At 35.0% G+C, this 21,959-nt stretch overlaps 1 protein-coding gene across 1 annotated transcript; it reads left to right on the top strand.

Annotated features, from left to right (window-relative positions):
* Positions 1 to 695: 695 nt before the first annotated feature.
* On the top strand, positions 696 to 21,740 carry LOC121052297. The gene is made up of 10 exons (XM_040517016.1): positions 696 to 1,025; positions 16,035 to 16,210; positions 16,299 to 16,415; positions 16,520 to 16,660; positions 16,887 to 16,951; positions 17,070 to 17,078; positions 17,376 to 17,464; positions 17,602 to 17,675; positions 17,986 to 18,036; positions 20,795 to 21,740. Exons 1-10 carry the CDS (start codon positions 696 to 698, stop codon positions 20,823 to 20,825), a joined length of 1,083 nt encoding a protein of 360 aa, XP_040372950.1. The 3' UTR covers positions 20,826 to 21,740.
* The last annotated feature ends 219 nt before the right edge of the window (positions 21,741 to 21,959 follow it).

The raw sequence follows: 21,959 nt of genomic DNA, 5'->3' as shown, positions 1-21,959 counted from the left end.
AAACTGGTGAAGTGATTGCTGACTTTATGCTTACTGCAATTGAAGATGTGGGATAGTCAAATGTCCTTCAGATAGTCACTGACAATGCAAAAAACTGTGAATCTGCTGGGAGAGAGATTGAAAAGGTGCATAAACATATCTTTTGGTCTCCCTGTGTTGTTCATACCTTGAATCTTATTTTTAAAGATTTGGCAAAAGAGTTTGAGTGGTTTCAACAAATTTATAATATTGGAAAAGCTATTGTTAAGTTCTTTTTGAACCATTCAAATGCTTTGGCCATGTTCAGAAGTCAATCAAAATTGGAGTTATTGAAAGTTGCAAAAACTAGATTTGCATCGCATTATATCTTGTTGAAGCGACTTATTGATTGCAAAGAAGCACTAGCAAGTACGGTAATTCTTCAAAAATGGAAAGATTGGGTGAAGACTTTAGACCCCAAGAAAAGAAAACTTGGGGAGAATATAACACAAGCTATGTTGGCAGACAACTTTTGGGATGATGTGTTGGCTATAGTGAATATCACAAAGCCAATATATTTTTTAATTAAATATTGTGATGGTGATGGTCAAAAGATGGGTGAAATTTATGAAAGGATGGACAATATGCTTGGAGAAATAAGAGAAGTTATGAGTTCTGGGCCGCACTCTAATTATTTTCCACAAGTCGAAAAGATTGTGCTCCAAAGGTGGCAAAAAATGAATTACCCTATCCATTGTGTTGGATATGCCCTGACGCCAAGATTTTATGATAGAGAATATCTCAGTAAAAAAGCACCAGGAGGATTCACTCGAAAGAGCCCTAATCAAGATATAGAAGTGATTACAAGCCTCATGGAAGCATTTGATAAGATATCAGAAGATCGAGAAGAAGCAGAGTTATTACGTCAACAATATGCCATTTTTCATCAGCGAAAAGGTATTTTTGCTACACAAGCTGTCCAGACAGATACTGTAACTATGGATGCCATTGATTGGTGGTCAACATATGGTTCACAAGTTCTAGAATTAGCAGAAGTTGCACAAAAGGTAATTTTTTGTTATTATTAATCTTTTAATCTCTGTTCATTTATAATATACTTTATTATTGTTATATATATATATATATATTTTTTTTTTTTAAGGTTGCCGTAGGTTGAATGATTGATTATTGTTATTTTTTATTATTTTTTTGTCAAACGTTGCTATAGGTTGAATGAATTGCTATAGGATTTTTTTTTTTGTTAAACTTTTCCGTATGTTGAATGATTGATTATTGCTATAGGATTATTTTTTTTTGGTTAACTTTGCCGTAGGTTGAATGATTGAACTCCAATGAATTGTCGTAATAATTGTGTTATAATTAACATATATTCTATCCTCTGCACTTAATGCCTTAATTGCATCCATGTTTGTTACACAGCTTGTTAAAACCTTTATCCATATTCTCTAGCATATTTATTCACTGAGTTATCAATGTATTTTTTATATAGCAATATTTTGTAACTTGCCGTCTTTTTCTTTTACCAAGTATATTAATTAGTTTAATTACTAACTTGATAGATGTATGTTTTGTTTCACACGATATCACAAATAAACAGGTACTAGCTCAACCAGTATCAAGTTCATCTGCTGAAAGGAATTGGAGTACGTATTCATACATTCGCAATGTCAAGAGAAATAGGCTGAATGCTGAAAGAGCTGATAAATTAGTTTTTATTCATTCCAATATTCGTTTGCTTTCACGTTTCTCCGAAGGCTACAATAATGGAACTTATAAGAGATGTGACATTAATCCAGAATCAACGGAAGTAGATGATTCGCCAATGAGATTGGAGGACTTGCAATGGAGAATGTTAGATGGAGACTATGTTGATGAGGAAGAATCATCGCGTACCAAGAATACTTCAAGCAGACCTGTTCCACCCATTCTCAATACACAACTGATTCAGCCAGGAACACATCAAACTCATATATCCAGATTTGCAAGAGCAAGAGACTCAAGCGGCACTTCAAAATAAGAACTTACACATGCGTGATGGCCAAGCCTCCCACTGGGTTCCAGCCATCGAAAAAAAAAAATTAGTTTTAAGCATTATTTTTCTTTGTTGGATTGAAAAACTCAATTAATTTTTGAGTAGTAGTGACAATTTATTTTTATTTTATAATTTTTCTTGAGATTTTATTTATGGTATGGTTATCTCTTTATTATTTTTTATAATTTTATTTATCGTCAGTAATTTATTTTAATTAAAATTAGCTAATATATCTTAGCGTACCGCGTACCCTGAAGACTAGCGTACCGCGTTCCCGTACCGCAGCGTTCCGCGTATCGTGTGACTTTGGACTTCGAACGTTCGTTTATGCCATCAAACTCAGATCATAACACTCCAAATCGAAGCGATTGGAGGTGCTCGATCTTTGACCACAACTCACTCTCTACGAATACAAAAGTCTGATTGAGTATGCACCGACTCATTATGGCCCGTCCTACGAAATGCCACTTGAACGCGCCGTCGAACGGAAGGGTAAAAAATAGGGATAAAAAAATTTACAAAAATGTGGGATGTGTCAAATAAGAAGGAACATGTGAATAAAATTTCTCTTTTTAATAATCAACAAAGATAATCTGCATTTACTTTATTACCATATAATAATGAAACAATTAAATAAAGCTTGATTTTTTTTTCTTCTGGAAAAATTTCTCCAAGACTCAAGCCATGCTAGCTATTGCATGTTTTAGAACTTTGGCTAGCTACTTTTAAAATATGACTGCATCAATTCTCTCTATTTTAGCCAACTATGAATTTATATTATTTATTGAATAATAAAAAATGAGTTCAAAAATATTTATAAATTACATAAAAACAACTTAAAAGGAATTTTTTATATTAACAAAATAATAGAGAGTTTCATCACTCTCTATATTTAAGAGCGAGAAAGGTTAAAGTTATAATGGAGAGCTACTTAAGAGTCTGGTGCAGCTATTAAAATTGATAAAAAACTAAACATGTTCTTCAAAATAGCTAAGAGGTCAAAATTGAGAGTCTTCCAAAAGAGTTTTTGTCCATTTACCCCAATTCTAGGGATTTTTTTTTTCCACTTACCTCATTCCCTCTTACCCATAAATACTCTAATAAGGTCTTCTCTAATACCGAATTAATTTTTTTATTTTTTTTATTTTTGAGACTATTTTACCCTCACCCCTTTGTTACATAGAGAGAGAGAGAGAGAGAGAGAGAGAGAGAGAGAGAGGTGGAAGAGAGATAAGCCATAGGAGACTTCGTTGGGGTCTGGTCATTGGTCGCCGGAATCCTGCCGGAGATCTCTAAAGAGGTTGTTGGAGATCTCATAGGTCGCTGAAAATGTTTATTGCTCCCAAATAGACCTGTATTGCCCCCAATAAACTCTATTGCCCAAAAATAAAAGGGTAATAAACCTCTATTGCTCCCCAATAGAAGTTTATTGGGGGACAATAGAGGTTTACGAAACCTCCCTGGAAGTCCCTAAAGAGGTTGTCGGAGATCTCATATGGGGCCGAAGAGGTTTATTGCCCCCTCAATAGACCTGTATTGCCCCCAATAGACATTTTCGTCGTTGGAATGAGAACTAATCTCTCTAAAATTAGACAAATAAAACATTGATTAGGGAAAAAATGAGGAGATTATATCAATTCAAAACATTTATTGCCCCTCAATAGACATCTATTGCCCCCAATAAACCTTTAGCATACCTCTATTGCCCCCAATAAACCTTTAACATACCTCTATTACCCCCCAATAGCTCTTTATTGCCCTCCAATAAAGTTTTTTTTTTCTTTTTTCTTTCATTCTGAGCCTTCTGCCCCTATTCTATCAAACAAAAAACAAACAAAAAAACATCACAAAGGATCTTTCCAACAAGAAAAGTATCACAGCCACCCTTTATTTTTATTCTCTTTGTTGAACTCAAAACATTTTGATAGAAGCACTTTATGCAACGTTTATAATGTTAATCCCAATATTAAGAAGTTGGCTTTCTAAATCAAATAGAGAATTAAGAAGTTGACTTTCTCTACAATTCAAGGAATCTCAAACCAAAAAGGAATGAAAGACGACTCAAGGAGCAATATAAAAGGGCTATGCAAATCTGAAAAAGCTCTCTCTTCTCTTCTCTCTTCTTCTCATCTCCCGCGACTTCTTCGACCCTTTTTTTAGTTTATTTTGTTTTTGTTTTTCTTTCTATGAGAAATTAACTCTTTAGTTTGGGGTTGTTGAAGCCCCAAATCATGATTGTAAACTTGTTATGATTTTCAATTAATTTTGTTTATCTATTGGATGAGAACCTAATTTCTTTTTTTACAGTAATGATTCCTTTGCATGTTTTCTTTGGTCTTAGATTGCATTATTAGGATTCTATTGCTAAGAATAATCATTGCATGTGCCTTGTTTCGAGGGTTCCGTTGAAAGTTATTGTAACAACCCGAAATTTTAATTATATATTAGATCGTGTGATAATATTTTCTTTACTAGCTTGTGTGTGTGTGTGTGTGTGTGTGTTAGCGTGTGTGTTCGAGAAGTCTATTACCTATTACATGTAGACTTGTGAGGAAGCTAGTTTTACTCAATTGGTTTAAACATTTTCGGATGAGACCTTATAAACCGAATCAATGAATCTCTTATTAGTCATTGTTCGTATCCAAGTGTGAGTAAGTATTCTATTTGGGTGATTATGCAAAGTTAGGAATTATAGGTGTTGTTGAACCTGTAGACTAAGCTAGCTAGTAGCTTGAGGTGGCATCACTCAATTTATAGCTCAAGCTCTATTTATCCATCATTAAAACTTCTAGTCTACTGCTATCACATGGATATCCCCAGATTGTAGAAATAAAGCTTATTTTCTTCCTATATGTTTTTATATATAACCTTGGTCATTAAGTTATAAAGGGATAAGAGTTTGCATACCTATCTTTGCAATACTTACTGATGAAGGTTTCTATTAAGAGATAGGATTGTACAAGTATATCTATTGAATGCTTAGTGATTAAGTCATTAAGTGATAGGTATGGACAAACACATCTATATGAAGATTTTATTGTTTTGCTTGATGCCCAAGAACCTAACTAGTATAAATAGCAGCTATCTACTTGATTCTTTTACACATTACAATGAGAGCAATAGGAAAACAGAACGTGAGTGAGGGAGATAGAGAGAAAGGAGTAGGATAGAAAGAAAGAAATAAATAGAAAGGAAAGGAAACAAAAGGAAAGAGACACTGGGAGAAAGAAAAGATATGTGAGAATGAAAATAGAGAGGGAAGAAGAGAAAAGGAAAGGGGTAGAAGAAAGAGAAGGGAAGGCATGATTACAAAGATTAGTTTTGGAGAATTAGATTTGGGATTCAAAGAAGGCAAGCATAGAAGCAGATTAAGATGATAAGAAACTTGGTTTTCTTAAGGTGGGTGTCCTGAGTAAATTCTTAGGTTGCTTTTTGGGTTAGATTTCTTATTTTGTCTTAACAACAAGAGGTTAGAGTGATCAAAGAACCTATATGCATCAGTTTAACAACCTTAGACTGAGCAGTAACCTCAAACATTAGTTTGTAGGCATTGGAGAAAGCTAGAACAAGTTTCTGCATTATAATCATTTAGTTAATTTTGAGCAACCATATCCTTTGATCTAGACTTTCATTTTAGAAACCATCTGCATGTGTTGAAAGCTTATAATGTAAGCTTGATATCTGTATAGTTTCATATAATTTCATGTAAGATTCAGTGGTTAATTTTGAGGCTAAAAACAGAGGTCTGCAATCTGTTGTTTTTGACACAGTTTTCTTTTTACTAAAAACTGTACATTTCGGCTGGGTATTTGAAGTTGGTGTCTTCATGAAAGTTTCAGTAGACATCTCAAAGATCATTTCAGAATTGAAATCTCATGAAAAAGACTTTTCTAGAGTAAGTTATGATTTTTCGAAGCTGAGGGTCTGCATCAGGAAATTCTGCAATTTTCATTATGTTTCTGTTTGTTCCATTTCGTTTCAATAGGTTCCTTTATTCAAACTTGTTTAGGTCGACTACAAACTGAACATATATAGAGATTCTTTTTTTAACCAAAACATGTAACGCCCTTTACTGAATTCATATGAGATACTTATGTCATTGTGAAATCAGTTTTCCTTCACAATAAATCTGCAAGATGTTTTGGTTAGTTATTTAGTACTTCAAGTGAAATCCAAAATGGCCTGAGATTTTAGGTACCATTTTCTTAAGACATAAGCTCGATATTGAAGTATGTTCTTAAGGCAGAATCATAGCTTTGTGTTTAAAATAAATTATGTGCTTATGCATAGGAAATGTGAATTGTACTTGGATATTTACTTTTTATGCAGGAACATGTATCTATACAATAGCTTGGAATCCAGGTAGGGGGATCTGGGGAACCTCTACTCAATTATATTGTATGCATATATGTTGCCTGACATGTTTGTGTGGAATGAATGAATATTTGATGCAATTACATTGCGAAGTATATATTATTAATTGATGCATTATCCATTGAGTACATATGAAGTATAAGGGTGGTGATGGTGATATGTGTAATGTTATCGATATAAGAAAGTTTGAAATTTATCTTTTGCGTAGTTGAGTCCATAACCTCAGCAGGTACCAGATCCCAGGTATGCCCATTGTTAATGCGCAATTAGTATAGGATTGAAAGGGGTAATTCGGGACTGGCGAAAGGGGCATGGACAAGATGACTAGCAAAAGAGGGTTAGGGGGATTGATTTTGGGTGGGGGTTAGTTCATATAGTTGAGTACTCTGAGTCACCTTCGTGGTAAAATACATGGTATGGGACATGTAGGCTCAGTTTATTCTGCTGTGTGAATTATCGGGAATAGAACATGCATTCATGCATACCATATAATGATTGTTTGGTTATCTTTTGTGTGAAGAGAAATAGCTCCCTACTGAGCCACAGGTTGAGCTCACCCCTTAACAGTCTTGCAGGTTATTAAACACCAGAACTATGAAGATTATTGATCGAAAGCAATTAGAGTTAGTTGGAGTTTTGTATTTGTAAGATCATTATTCCGGAAGTGAGTACTCTTAGTGATCTTGAGTTGGATTTATCCTTATACTGAAATGAGAAGTCAATTCCATTATCAAAGTGTCGATTTTATTTTTTTTCTATTAGTTTATTTTTATTTTTACTCACACCTCGGATTTCGGGAAATATTTTAAAAAAAAAAAAATTGACCCGGGTCGGGGTGTGACAGAATGGTATCAGAGCATAGGGACTAGAAGCCCAGGATCTGTGAGAGATGATAGCATTAGGAAATAAACTAGAATTTCTAGTGAACGGTAACCAATCTCTTTTGGGTCATTATTAGATGGAGTTTGAAATGGTAAGATTTTTGGACAGTGGGAAATTGGAAACTGGATTTTTTCTTGAAATTAGAGTGGAAACAAAAATGTCTTATATTCTTTTGTCAGGTTCCTCTCTGATTTATTAAAAAAAAAAAAAAAAAAAAAAAAAAAAAAATGCTATTCACTTTGTTGAGATAAAATGTATGGAATTTACTATTTCAAATCATTTTTACGGATACTTCTGGAAATGTTGCCTAGCTAAAAGGATGAGATGCTCGAGTTGGATGGCATTACATGGAGAAATGCAATCTACTATGTGTGGAATGGTACTATCCAAAATGCAACCACTCTAGCTCAATGTCCTATTGTCGGGGAATGATTAAGGGTCGATGAATATCTTAGCAGCATCTAAGAACTTCAAAGATTCTTCTATCCAAGGAGAATGACATTATCTATGCTGGAGGGGATGGATTTCTCTCTATGGATAGCTTATTTGTGCTCCTGAACTTCGAAATGGTTTTCTTGTTACACTTTATTTCAAATGTGTTTCAGATCATATTTATGATTCTTATTTCAAAATTTTATAGCGTCGAGCTTTTCAAGAATTTCAAAACTTTGCGACTAGTTTTATATATTTCCTCACTTTTGGGTTAGAGTAAGATACCATTGGAATCCTTAAGGCATACTATACCAGTAGCTAACAATTAGCCTGCAAATAGGGAAGTAAGAATTTCACATGAGAAGTACTCTGAATTTCCGAAGCTTAGGTGTTATATTATTTGTGGACTGAACTATTGATCACTATGACTGTTATGATTTTCTTTCTGTATAATTATCGATAATTATTTCTTTTGCTTAAAATACATATTAATTTCATGTATTTATTTGGGTGTATACAAGATATTGATTTGATTGATTATCTATTTGTGATCTCTGTAGGAACTACGTGCTAATGTTTACATGAGTTAGGCTTTTATGCTTGAGATAGTTTCTATAGGATTAATAGTTAGTTCTATAATAATCGAGTGAATAGATACTGGTAGCAACCATTCAAATTGAGGATTGTGATTTAAGTAATTTTGATCAGATTTTGATTATGGAAAATAGACTCAGAGGTTTATGTTATAATTGGTGTTGAGGGAGATCACTACATACTTTGAGGATTACTCTTGGTGGATTACTTGGAGTTTAGTACTAACTACTAGGTATGGAAAGTTGTTGTTATAGGTAGATACTGATTGGTTATGGAGAAATGTTTTAGTTAAGATATGCTTGAACAATCGAGTCTCGACAATGAGTTGGTAATTACTCAGGAATTATTCATACGGATTAGGTATACAGATATTGAGAGTTGAATTGAGAGTTCTCTAAAAGCATGTCATCGAGTTCTGTGGATAATTAGGCTTGAATTTTGGTGGATTTGTGGAGATATGATAGTAGAAAACTTATTGATTAGTCTTGGTCGTATTAATGAAAGTTCGAGGTTATTGAGAGTTATAGAATCAAAGTTATAGAATCTGGTTCAACTGGAGGAAGGGAAATGAATTTTCGTACATCAAGTTTTACAGTGGTGAACTAGGAGATTTTCAGTTTTGAAGATTCTTTGCTAGGAAATAGAAGTACGGAAGTTTTGTTGATTGTTTTGAGGATTGGGATTATCTTGGGTAAGTGATTCACAGGAGTGGATTATGGAAGGAAGAATCTCTACTCGGAGAGTTAGAATTGATTTGAATATTTTTGGGACATCAGAATGCACTTAGTTAATTGTAGCTTATTACAAGGAAAGTACGATTAACGGATTAAGAACATAATATTGTGACTAAAGGTTGGTAGAAATAGATAAGTGAATGGTGGTTAAGATGAATATTGTATTTGAGGATTTAGAAAGTCGAGATACGTGGTTGATTAAATTCAAGGTCATATAGGAATTCGAGGATTAAGGTCCTGTAAATTTCGCGGACGAAATTTCTTGAAGGAGGGTGGAGTGTAACAACCCGAAATTTTAATTATATATTAGATCGTGTGATAATATTTTCTTTACTAGCTTGTGTGTGTGTGTGTGTGTGTGTGTTAGCGTGTGTGTTCGAGAAGTCTATTACCTATTACATGTAGACTTGTGAGGAAGCTAGTTTTACTCAATTGGTTTAAACATTTTCGGATGAGACCTTATAAACCGAATCAATGAATCTCTTATTAGTCATTGTTCGTATCCAAGTGTGAGTAAGTATTCTATTTGGGTGATTATGCAAAGTTAGGAATTATAGGTGTTGTTGAACCTGTAGACTAAGCTAGCTAGTAGCTTGAGGTGGCATCACTCAATTTATAGCTCAAGCTCTATTTATCCATCATTAAAACTTCTAGTCTACTGCTATCACATGGATATCCCCAGATTGTAGAAATAAAGCTTATTTTCTTCCTATATGTTTTTATATATAACCTTGGTCATTAAGTTATAAAGGGATAAGAGTTTGCATACCTATCTTTGCAATACTTACTGATGAAGGTTTCTATTAAGAGATAGGATTGTACAAGTATATCTATTGAATGCTTAGTGATTAAGTCATTAAGTGATAGGTATGGACAAACACATCTATATGAAGATTTTATTGTTTTGCTTGATGCCCAAGAACCTAACTAGTATAAATAGCAGCTATCTACTTGATTCTTTTACACATTACAATGAGAGCAATAGGAAAACAGAACGTGAGTGAGGGAGATAGAGAGAAAGGAGTAGGATAGAAAGAAAGAAATAAATAGAAAGGAAAGGAAACAAAAGGAAAGAGACACTGGGAGAAAGAAAAAGATATGTGAGAATGAAAATAGAGAGGGAAGAAGAGAAAAGGAAAGGGGTAGAAGAAAGAGAAGGGAAGGCATGATTACAAAGATTAGTTTTGGAGAATTAGATTTGGGATTCAAAGAAGGCAAGCATAGAAGCAGATTAAGATGATAAGAAACTTGGTTTTCTTAAGGTGGGTGTCCTGAGTAAATTCTTAGGTTGCTTTTTGGGTTAGATTTCTTATTTTGTCTTAACAACAAGAGGTTAGAGTGATCAAAGAACCTATATGCATCAGTTTAACAACCTTAGACTGAGCAGTAACCTCAAACATTAGTTTGTAGGCATTGGAGAAAGCTAGAACAAGTTTCTGCATTATAATCATTTAGTTAATTTTGAGCAACCATATCCTTTGATCTAGACTTTCATTTTAGAAACCATCTGCATGTGTTGAAAGCTTATAATGTAAGCTTGATATCTGTATAGTTTCATATAATTTCATGTAAGATTCAGTGGTTAATTTTGAGGCTAAAAACAGAGGTCTGCAATCTGTTGTTTTTGACACAGTTTTCTTTTTACTAAAAACTGTACATTTCGGCTGGGTATTTGAAGTTGGTGTCTTCATGAAAGTTTCAGTAGACATCTCAAAGATCATTTCAGAATTGAAATCTCATGAAAAAGACTTTTCTAGAGTAAGTTATGATTTTTCGAAGCTGAGGGTCTGCATCAGGAAATTCTGCAATTTTCATTATGTTTCTGTTTGTTCCATTTCGTTTCAATAGGTTCCTTTATTCAAACTTGTTTAGGTCGACTACAAACTGAACATATATAGAGATTCTTTTTTTAACCAAAACATGTAACGCCCTTTACTGAATTCATATGAGATACTTATGTCATTGTGAAATCAGTTTTCCTTCACAATAAATCTGCAAGATGTTTTGGTTAGTTATTTAGTACTTCAAGTGAAATCCAAAATGGCCTGAGATTTTAGGTACCATTTTCTTAAGACATAAGCTCGATATTGAAGTATGTTCTTAAGGCAGAATCATAGCTTTGTGTTTAAAATAAATTATGTGCTTATGCATAGGAAATGTGAATTGTACTTGGATATTTACTTTTTATGCAGGAACATGTATCTATACAATAGCTTGGAATCCAGGTAGGGGGATCTGGGGAACCTCTACTCAATTATATTGTATGCATATATGTTGCCTGACATGTTTGTGTGGAATGAATGAATATTTGATGCAATTACATTGCGAAGTATATATTATTAATTGATGCATTATCCATTGAGTACATATGAAGTATAAGGGTGGTGATGGTGATATGTGTAATGTTATCGATATAAGAAAGTTTGAAATTTATCTTTTGCGTAGTTGAGTCCATAACCTCAGCAGGTACCAGATCCCAGGTATGCCCATTGTTAATGCGCAATTAGTATAGGATTGAAAGGGGTAATTCGGGACTGGCGAAAGGGGCATGGACAAGATGACTAGCAAAAGAGGGTTAGGGGGATTGATTTTGGGTGGGGGTTAGTTCATATAGTTGAGTACTCTGAGTCACCTTCGTGGTAAAATACATGGTATGGGACATGTAGGCTCAGTTTATTCTGCTGTGTGAATTATCGGGAATAGAACATGCATTCATGCATACCATATAATGATTGTTTGGTTATCTTTTGTGTGAAGAGAAATAGCTCCCTACTGAGCCACAGGTTGAGCTCACCCCTTAACAGTCTTGCAGGTTATTAAACACCAGAACTATGAAGATTATTGATCGAAAGCAATTAGAGTTAGTTGGAGTTTTGTATTTGTAAGATCATTATTCCGGAAGTGAGTACTCTTAGTGATCTTGAGTTGGATTTATCCTTATACTGAAATGAGAAGTCAATTCCATTATCAAAGTGTCGATTTTATTTTTTTTCTATTAGTTTATTTTTATTTTTACTCACACCTCGGATTTCGGGAAATATTTTAAAAAAAAAAAAATTGACCCGGGTCGGGGTGTGACAGTTATAGAGTAGTAAATTGTCTATAAGGCAAGTGATCGATTAGGTTCCTAGATTGAGACTAGGGGTGTGCAAAACATGGTACAAACCAGCCAAACCTACAAAAACCGACCGATAAATATGGTTTGGTTAAGGTATTTTAACTTTAAAAATTGAAAATCGGTTCAATACCGAACCAAACCATTTGTGAACTGGGTTGGTTTGGTTTCACTTGTGCTTAAATCACAGAACCCGAACCGACCGATATGTTTGAAATATAAGAGAAAATGTTTTTTTATATATACACATAATAAATATATATTCATTTGTCCGGTTTGTTTTAAGTAAGTTCTAAATCTCCAGTTATAACTTTATTCTCAAATGATATAGTACGTCCCATATTGAATTTAAGGCCCAAAGGCCTAAAACCTTAGTATATAATCGCTACAATTTTTTTTATCCTCTCACATCACATCTCTGATCTTAATCTCTCATTCTTTGATCTTGAATACCATCATATTAAGCAAGTACTGATGGCTAAGTCGTTAAATAAGTGAATCACTTTGAATCTAATTTAGATTTTAGTTTTTGACTATATGTTTTGGATTTTAATTATTGAATTTTAAATTTAGATAATTTAACATAATTTCAATTATTGAGATTGAATTTTTACTTTGAATTTTTTCATAAATAGCATGTTAATATTATATAGGTGAAAACCGCCTAACCGACCGAACCAAACCATCTTTAATTGGATTGGATTGGGTCGGATTAAGCTTTTCTTTTTTGATGATCGGTTCTCTAAAATGCCTAAACCACTCACTTTGGCATAAAGACGGTTTGGAGTCAAAACCGATCCAACCCAATCCGCGTGCAGCTCTAATTGAGACGCGTCGTACTCAAGATGCCTTATGATGTCTCGTTTTTCTATTGCGTAATGATTTCTTGTATTAAATATAGAGTTGCGTCAACATAGCATACAAGTAAGGAAAAACAATAGTTTAGAAAATAGTTTAGATGTAGAGCTTGTCTCACCTAGCATACAAGTAAGGAAAAACAATAGGTTAATTCAGGCATTGGGTTAACTTGAGCATCTTCATCCATAGATAAATGTAATTAGGTTGACCATGACTAGTTTGCATGATTGATTGGTGGTGGATGCAAACCCTCTAACTTGTTTTATCTTTGATTTTCAAAACCCTTTATTTTTATTATTTTCGGAGTCATTTAGTATTTCATTTTTATTAAATTATTTCGTTAATCAAAACTTATTCAAAAATCACCAAACTTTGTCAGTAGGTAGTTTGTTGTGTCTAGAGTCTGTCTGTAAATTTTCGTGACATTTAAAATAGTTTAAAGAGCCAAATATGGTTACAAAATCACCCTTCATTTATTTCTCAGGGATTTTCTATTTAGACCAACAAAGTACAGCTCATTCACACAAACTTTACTAACACCTGTTGCATTTACAGTTAGCATCGGCCATGAAATTTGGTTTTTTCTACTTTCCTTTTTACTTTCCCTTTGTTCATATAACTTTTTGGGTATATATCTACTGCTTCCCCATACCCTCTTTACTCAAGCTTCTAGGGTTGGTAAGGTTTTGCTTTGAAGAAGCAGAGAGACACAGTGAGCTAGTTGCTGGTTGCTATATACCTTCAACATTCCCTAATCAGTTCGGATATAACACACAAGGTAGGTGCATTACCTGCATCAAATTAATCAGATCACTGTTATACATGATTTATTTTTAAACAAATCAAAGTAATCTTGTATGTCGCCTTTGAATGATGAATTGCATATTTTATATATGTTATTATTAATAGACATGTTTACTGATTAATTTAGGTAAATTGAGGCTGCTAATTAAGTTAATTAACTCTTGCATGACAATGAAAATTTATCAGCGTTACTGTCTCCATTTTTGCTCAATTTATGTGATGGTGTTTTTACAGGGGAATGGGTTACATAGCAATGGACCGAAAGAATTCGATATCTAGTTAATTACTCGATCAATCAGGATAACCTAAAATTGAGACACAATAGTCTCTTAAGAACGTGAAGTACTGTTTGCTAATCAATCATATAATATCTGTAGATAGGATTGATCTTGAACTATCCTTTGTGAGCTCATCATGTGTTTATTAAGAACGGGGCTTAAACATGTGTTTTTTATTTGCATTTTCTAGATCTATATATAATTACAATTTAATCATAAATTTATTTTCTTTTAAAACAGATTAGAAGTACAATTTTTTTTTTTTTTTTTTTTTTTGAGAATTAGAAGTACAAATGTTAGAGAGAAGCTTGTGATCATTACTTTTCTTATATTTGAGTGTAATATTTTTGTTGATATGCCTTTAACAATTAACTGTAACGTATTTTATAGTGATTAATATGAAGTCCACGTGTATAAACTATCAATTTTTTTTTTTGAACCAAACCCAAATCCGGGTGCTGATAGATATATTCATCTAAAGCCAGAATATGTCGTCCGCTGCCATGTACAGACAGACAAGAAGATAGTGGTAGTACCTACAGTGATACATAGAAATAGACCCACTCATTAGACATGTCATGGACGTAGACATAGCGGAGATCCTCCTTTGGTACTACTCCAGAGGCGCTAGAGATACATAGAGTGCACATAACGTGCATTAGCTTCCTAAAAGGAAATTTATTGTAAAAGACTAAGCTAATACATAATTAATGCACTAGGGCCAAAACCCTAGCCCAAAACTCAAAGCCCAACTAGGGCAGCCACCACAGAAAGTCCACCCAAGGCCCATTCAGTTGGTTCGGTCTAGTCCACCCAAACCATCTGCTCTCCCGTCGTTCACAACAGTCAAGCGAAGCTCCCTCCGCCGCATGCCTCCATGACCGGCACCACCTCGATCCTCGCCGTAGCGGTCCCACTGCCTGCGACCCACACCGCCACGGGCCTTGACGTTGCAACCCACGCACAGAGAAAAACCAAACCCGATTCAGGTCATCGCAACGCCACCGCAGAAAACTGACCCTGATTGAACATCGGATATTCAGTATAGCTGACCAAAAAAAAAAAAAAAACACTTACTATTTTGGCGGACTCCATATGATTATTATCCTATGTGGTGGGAAAAGTTCCTCATGAATTGAGTTGTGTCTTCTTCATTTTTTTGGTCGACCATGAATAGTGGTAGTTAGGGATAGCATCCATTATATGTATTGCTAGATAAAGTAGACCACCTTCATATATATAACGGTAGACCATGACTAAAATGAAGATTAGTTGAAGACTTATTTGTGATACCCACTTTTTAATCACATTTTTACAAATCAACCGTTCGATGTTTAGATATTCATGTGTAGATCATTTATGCAATTTTTCAACCAAATTGAAAATTGTTAAGGCATTCATAATCATGATTTATCAGTTGTGAACATATACGGTTCATCAGATATCAAAAATGATGGATGACATCCCCAATTTAGGCCCCGTTTGGGATTGCTTCATTTAAAAAAAAATTAGCTTTTGTTCAAAATTTTAGATTTTATTGTGTTTGGTAAATAAATAAAAAGCAGTTTTAATTGAAAGTTATAGGTCACTGACAACAGATTTTAGAAGCAGCTCAGATGTTGCTTTTAAAAGCTGCTGTGGATCAAAACACGCTCTGCAGTTGGTTTATGTACTAACAACACTTGTAAAAATATTATTTACCAAACACGAAACTGTTTTAATTCATAGCTGATTATTGTCACAACACAGTAGCAACAGTTTTTTAATTTTAAAAGTCACAGCAATCTCAAACTAGTCTTTAAGTCTCTCCCGAGTCAGAAAGGAAAAAAAAATTGCCTTTGTTGCATTCTTTAGGACAATGCAGAACCATAATTAATTACTTCGTTTCCTACATATTTTTGTCTGTATGTACAGCTATATCTCTCCAAATTGTCAGCTCTTGTTTCTTTCAGGTGATCATGAATAGTGACGGCTCCAGATTTCTTTGTTCTGATATGAATTTGGATGACTTCAATTACAATACTTTTCCTTTTGACAACCATCCTTTGTCATCACCATTTCCTTTCGCAAGTGATGAGGGTTTTATATCTGGTGTAAACAGCAGCACCTTTGGAGAAAACCAAATTAGGTTGGGCTATGTTAATGTTTTAACATTCATATTTTTTGAAAAGTTTATCATGTCATTACATATCTATTAACTCTTCTACAATGACCAGTGATCATTTCATGAACCAAGGGGAGAATGCTAGTGGAAGTGGCACAAAATCTGCGGAAATAAAGCGCAAACGTCGCCCTACTAAAAAGTGTAAACGAACATTATTTGGTGAGAAAAGGTATCGCGGAGTTATTAACTATGTCCTGTTTTATTGTTATGATCAATTAATGAAATGGATTCTCTGCTTGTCTCAATCCTAACTTGATCTTAAACGATTATTAGTGATAATGTGCTCCACCAAGAGAAGAACCTTACTGGAAGTGGACTCAATTCTGTGAAAGTGCAACGTAAACGTCCGCCTACTAAAAAGGGCAAAAAAGCATCTGGTCATCAGAGAAGTTCTAGGTTTCGCGGAGTTACGAGGTATGTATCTACCTAGTCGTTACTATTGAGGGTTTAGGGTTTACAGTTGAACAAGCAATGCTATTGGCATGCATGGTTTCCATAATGGATATTCTCCATAAACTATGGTTGACTATCAAATATGAATTTGCTCCGTATGTGGATCTAATACTTTCATGTTCAAATAACTTTTGGCAACAAAAAAAAAATACAGAACAGAATCATAACATTGAATATTTTGCTGTAGGTACCCAGGACATTTTGAAGCATTTCTATGGGATAATTCTGATTCACAAGTGAAAGGCAAGACAGGTACCCAAAATTTTCTTATTATCCATTTACCATTTTCCTCGACTATGCAACACCTACAACTCTATATCTACTAACCCTTTTGTTTTCTCTTTTGTTTCCTCCATCAATGATACGACAGTTTACATTGGTAAGTGAAGCTTCTTGCATAACTCTTTCACTTTAAACTTAAAAATCATCTTCTTAGACACAAATAGAGGAAAAAACTTAAAATGGCAAAGTGAACTAATTAATGTTTACAATAGCTTAATTAGTCATCTATGCAATTAAGGGTTAGTATCAAGTATCATTATCATCCTGCAGAAGGCTGATATTGTTATACCAGAGAAACGGCCATACGGGATGGTTTATATTTGTCCCTAAACATATAATGAGTTGAAATCAATCTTTCCCACTAATTTCTTCAATTCTTGTTCAAATTTGGCAGGCGGATTTCGAGAAGAAGAGCAAGCTGCCAGAGCACATGATCTAGCTGCTTTGAAGTATTGGGGCGACTCTACCCCATTAAACTTCCCTGTATGTTAATTGCTGGATTATTTGATAGTAAAACTTGTTTTATGACTATTGTTTTTGGATATTGTAGTAATAGAGAATGTGCAAAGCGCTAAGTAATTATACTGCATATATAAGTGTACGTGTATTTATTGTTGTAGGTGAGTGATTACATGAAGGAATTGGAGGAAATGCAAGCATATACAAAGAAAGACTATTTGCTCCATATTCGAAGGTAAGTAACGTGTGCAGTTATTATAACAACAAACCAAAACTTTGTTTCATTGAAAGGTAGACTACTAAGGAAGACTGCTTTGACTTAAAATGATCTTAATGAAATAATAAATCTATTCTAAGAAAGGGAAATGTACAGAGGGTCGAGTATCGATCAACTAACTAAGGTCGAGAATTAGTTTCGTCGTTAATTGAAATGCAATGGTTGGATCAATTATTGGTGTCACTTTTCGAGTCTAAAACTCTAAATATATACTACTTTATTGTTATTCTTGGTTATTCCTGGATGCTGAATGATGTTTAACTTTCAGAACCAGTGCTTGCTTCTCCAAAGGGCTATCCAAATATCGAGGAGTTTCCAAGTACTCTCTCTCTCTCTCTCTCTCTCTCTCTCAAGCACCTCATTGTCAAGACTTAATTTGAATCAGGTATGGAGATAATATGAGATGGCAAGCCAGATTAGGCAAAGGCAAAGACACGAAAGGCCTTTATGTGGGAACATTTGGTAAGAATAATTAATGGGGGCGGATCCGTGGCATCACAAATTATAGTTAAAATTATACTTCAATTACCAATCATTAGATTAAAAGATTATCAATGGATGAGATTAGTCATAAAGAATATATCATTACCTATTATTTTTGTTTTCTTTTCTTTTCTTTTTAATTAATTAATCAAATCTATTTATTATGACTTAATAAAAATCAATAATTGCTATTCTGATTTGGAATACAATTAAGGAATCAAATCTTTCAATTGTTTTCCTATTGAAACTCATCTACTGCTCAAAAAAGAACTGATGAGGCGTTTGACAAAGCATGATGAAAACTGATTGAATTCTCTAGCTCTTTCTCACCTTTTCTTCATCAAGATGACAGAGCAAAATCAAGAGTCATCATATTTTCATTGCATATTTCCAATAGGTTACCCTTAATTTTTTTTTTTCTGTTTGCTCTAAATATTGTACAGTTCATGCCATTTGTTGATGATAAACATCAGGTCTCATGATATCTAGTTGACGTTGTGTAAAATTCTTTCATGTTCATTTAGTTTGTTAAAGTTTTCATTTAGTTCATCAAAAGCCTCTTCTGATCGATTTCTTTTTCTTTTTTGATGAGTTTCAATAGGAAAACAATTGAAAGATTTGATTCCTTAATTGTATTCCAAATAAGAATAGCAATTATTGATTTTTATTAAATCATAATAAATAGATTTGATTAATTAATTAAAAAGAAATTAAAATAATAGGTAATGATATATTATTCTGTATGACTAATCTCATCCATTGATAGTCTTTTAATCTAATGGTTGGTAATTGAAGTATGATTTTAACTATAATTTATGATGCCACGGATCCGCCCCCATAATTATAAGCCTTTTAGTATTTTACTTAGAGCTTTTTACCAATAACTACAAAAACTTATAAGTTTTTTTTTTTTTTTTTAATTATTTAGATCACATTTACGGACCACCTTTCTTAATTGAGCATATATCTAATAAATATGGGATTAGAGATGGAGCCTAGTAACGTAACAAGGTGGCATTAGATAAAGGTGTCCATATAGCACTAAGAGAAATAAAAATAAAGGGCTAAATACTAGTTAGTACCCTGTGGTTTGGGTCGAACATCAATTCAGTCACTCGACTTTTAATTTCATCAAAAACACCCCTGCGTTATCAAAATCTCATCCAATAGATCCTTCCGTCATCATTCCGTCAATTGAAGCCGTTAAGCTGCTGACGAGGCATGCCATGTCAGATCATGTGGGGTCCACCTCTCAGGCAAAATTCCAAAATTGCCCCTGCTTCTATTCCACCTTCAGATCCAGCGTTATCCTGCTGCAGGGAGTTGAGAAATTGCCTCTCTTTGGATTAAGGTAATAATGTATTTGGATTTCCTTAAAAATCATCATTATCCATAAACCCCATCAAAACCCAGCAATAATTTTAAGACTCACCCTTTCCTTTAGCTCTTCGGTTTCACCTCATCCATGGCGTCCTCTCTTCACCCAAACCCGACGACCTTCCTCAGACCCGTATCCGGATCACTCACAACCACGCCTACCCCCACAGTAGTCGGCGTTCCTGTACGGTGCGGCCACAGCTGCCGATCCTTCAAAACCTCCAATTCGTGATAGTGCGTGAGCAAAAAGAACTGTGACCCGACCAGGAACTAATCGAAACAGACCTCTGGCATCATGGCGTACCTTCCCCTGGCGAGGTACCGCTTCCAGAGACTGGTCGATTTGGAGAGGATTTCAATAAAGCTCTTGTACCTGACCTTGACTCCCATCCGAGTCAACTCTACGTCGAACTCGGTGGTGGGTCGGGACTTGTTAAAAGTGGAGGAGGCGAAGAGGGAGCGGTAGACGTAGCGGAAGGAGTGGAGAGGAACGCATTGCCAGAGGGGGGTGAAGTAGAGGTCGGAGTTGGTGAGGAAGAGGAAGGCAAAGAAGAAGAAGATCGAGGGCATGAAGAGTTACTGCTGCTACTGGTGAGATTGGTTAACTGGATGTGACGGAGCCTCGAGGCATCCCTTTCTCTTTGAGGGTCTGGAATTGTGGAAGACTAAGAGCAACTCTCTCCCTTATCTGTGTGTGGGTTTGGGCTGAAGAAGAAGAAGAAGAAGAAGAAGAAGAAGAAGAAGAAGAAAGAGTGGTGGGTGGTTTCCGTGACCCTTCTACGCCGAGGTGGAGGAGATTGACACTCTGGTTTGTGAGCTCGAAAAGGAGAGCGGAGCAGTCCAGTGGGATGGTGATAAGGCTCGACAGTCCGCGGATTTGGGGCTGTGATATGGGTAAGAATAGAGTCAGGGTCGTTTTGGGAATTTCCCTTCCATATGGGACCCACTTGTGCTGAGTCAGAACGCCATGTCAGCAGCTTAACGGCTTCAATTGACGGAATGATGACGGAAAGATCTATTGGATGAGATTTTGATAACGCAGAGGTGTTTTTGATGAAATTGAAAGTCGAGGGACTGAATTGATGTTTGACCCAAACCACAGGGTACTAAACAATATTTAGCCCAAAAATAAATATATAAGGAAAATAAAAACTTGTACTGCGTAGAAAAACAAGATACTGATTTTCCTTTCATTTTTCTGATTTAATTTATAACAGATACTCAAGAGGAAGCAGCAAGGGCTTATGATATTGCAGTAATAAAATGTAGAGGAGGGCGGGAAGCAGTGACCAATTTTGATCTAAGCCACTATGATGTCGAAGGTATTCTTGAGAGCCCAAATATTCCAATTGAAAATGGTGCTTCAAAGTTCATAAGGTGGACTGCAGCTGATCATATCATCCAGAGCAGAAGAACCACTCACAATGTTGCCGTTTCACAACTACAAGTTGATAGCTCGGGTAATAACCCTAATATAACCCCAATAGCCCCACCATTATTTGAGCCAAAAGTGCAATCCTTAGAAACCCATTGCAATTCAAACCCAGAACAACAATATCCATGCCCCTCCCTCAATCCCAACCAAAATAATGACCAGATCCAAATATTCCAATTCCCGCAGTACTTTAAAAACCCTAACTTTGAATTTGATCATCTTCCTTGCTACCAGAAACCTAATTTCCCAATAAACCCTAGTTTCGATAATTCGGGTAACCATAGTGAAAAGCAGATAGTGCCATCACTCCAGTTTCAACCTATTCTGACCCCAGAGAACCACGAGCTTCAGTTTCATCAGTATAACAGTGATAATTCCCAGGCCCATATGCCTCAAAACCCTAGCTCCTCCAGTCTTCAAGACTTTCAGAACCCTAATTGCCGTGAAAACCCTAATATTTTTAGTGAGTTGACTAACCTTCAAAGTGGTAGCGATATCAGGGAATTTCCCAGTGGTCAGGAACCAGTTGCGAGCTTCGCAATGATGGGGACGAACGAGAGTCACAGTGATTGCACCAATACAGTAGAGGAAAATAGAAATTTTGCTGAAGACTTTAGGATGGACAATCCAGACTTGGACATTTCATCTAGCAGCTGGTTCGAAATGTTAATGACCTTAAACAGTTCTGACTTCTGATTTGATGCTGGTTTCTTATGTCGATCTTATATTTAGTGGATTGTGAAATTCGGGATCTGGTGCCACACCGCCCACGTATGGCTAAGATGATCTCATCATTCTCATGTATATTAACTTAAGGCAGTGCCTATCAATAGAACAAATAGAATAGAAATTATCTGAAGCTAACTATATCGTTGTTGATCGAGTTGAGGCCAGGTGTTATCTAGTTCTCCTTTCTACTGTCAGTAACTGTGTATTACTTTTTTCAT

This window comes from Rosa chinensis, chromosome 3 (assembly GCF_002994745.2).
Source record: "Rosa chinensis cultivar Old Blush chromosome 3, RchiOBHm-V2, whole genome shotgun sequence".
Lineage (NCBI taxonomy): Eukaryota > Viridiplantae > Streptophyta > Magnoliopsida > Rosales > Rosaceae > Rosa > Rosa chinensis.
The sequence above is the reverse complement of the archived record's forward strand: the minus strand, read 5'-3'. Positions and strand labels throughout refer to the sequence as shown.

Bases quoted from the DNA above. Each gene is read 5' to 3' on its own strand.
- LOC121052297 (XM_040517016.1), top strand. From the start codon at position 696: ATGAATTACCCTATCCATTGTGTTGGATATGCCCTGACGCCAAGATTT. The intron at 1,026-16,034 runs GTAATTTTTTGT...TGTTTCTTTCAG, and splicing joins TAGCAGAAGTTGCACAAAAG to GTGATCATGAATAGTGACGG. The intron at 18,037-20,794 runs GTACTCTCTCTC...AATTTATAACAG, and splicing joins AAATATCGAGGAGTTTCCAA to ATACTCAAGAGGAAGCAGCA.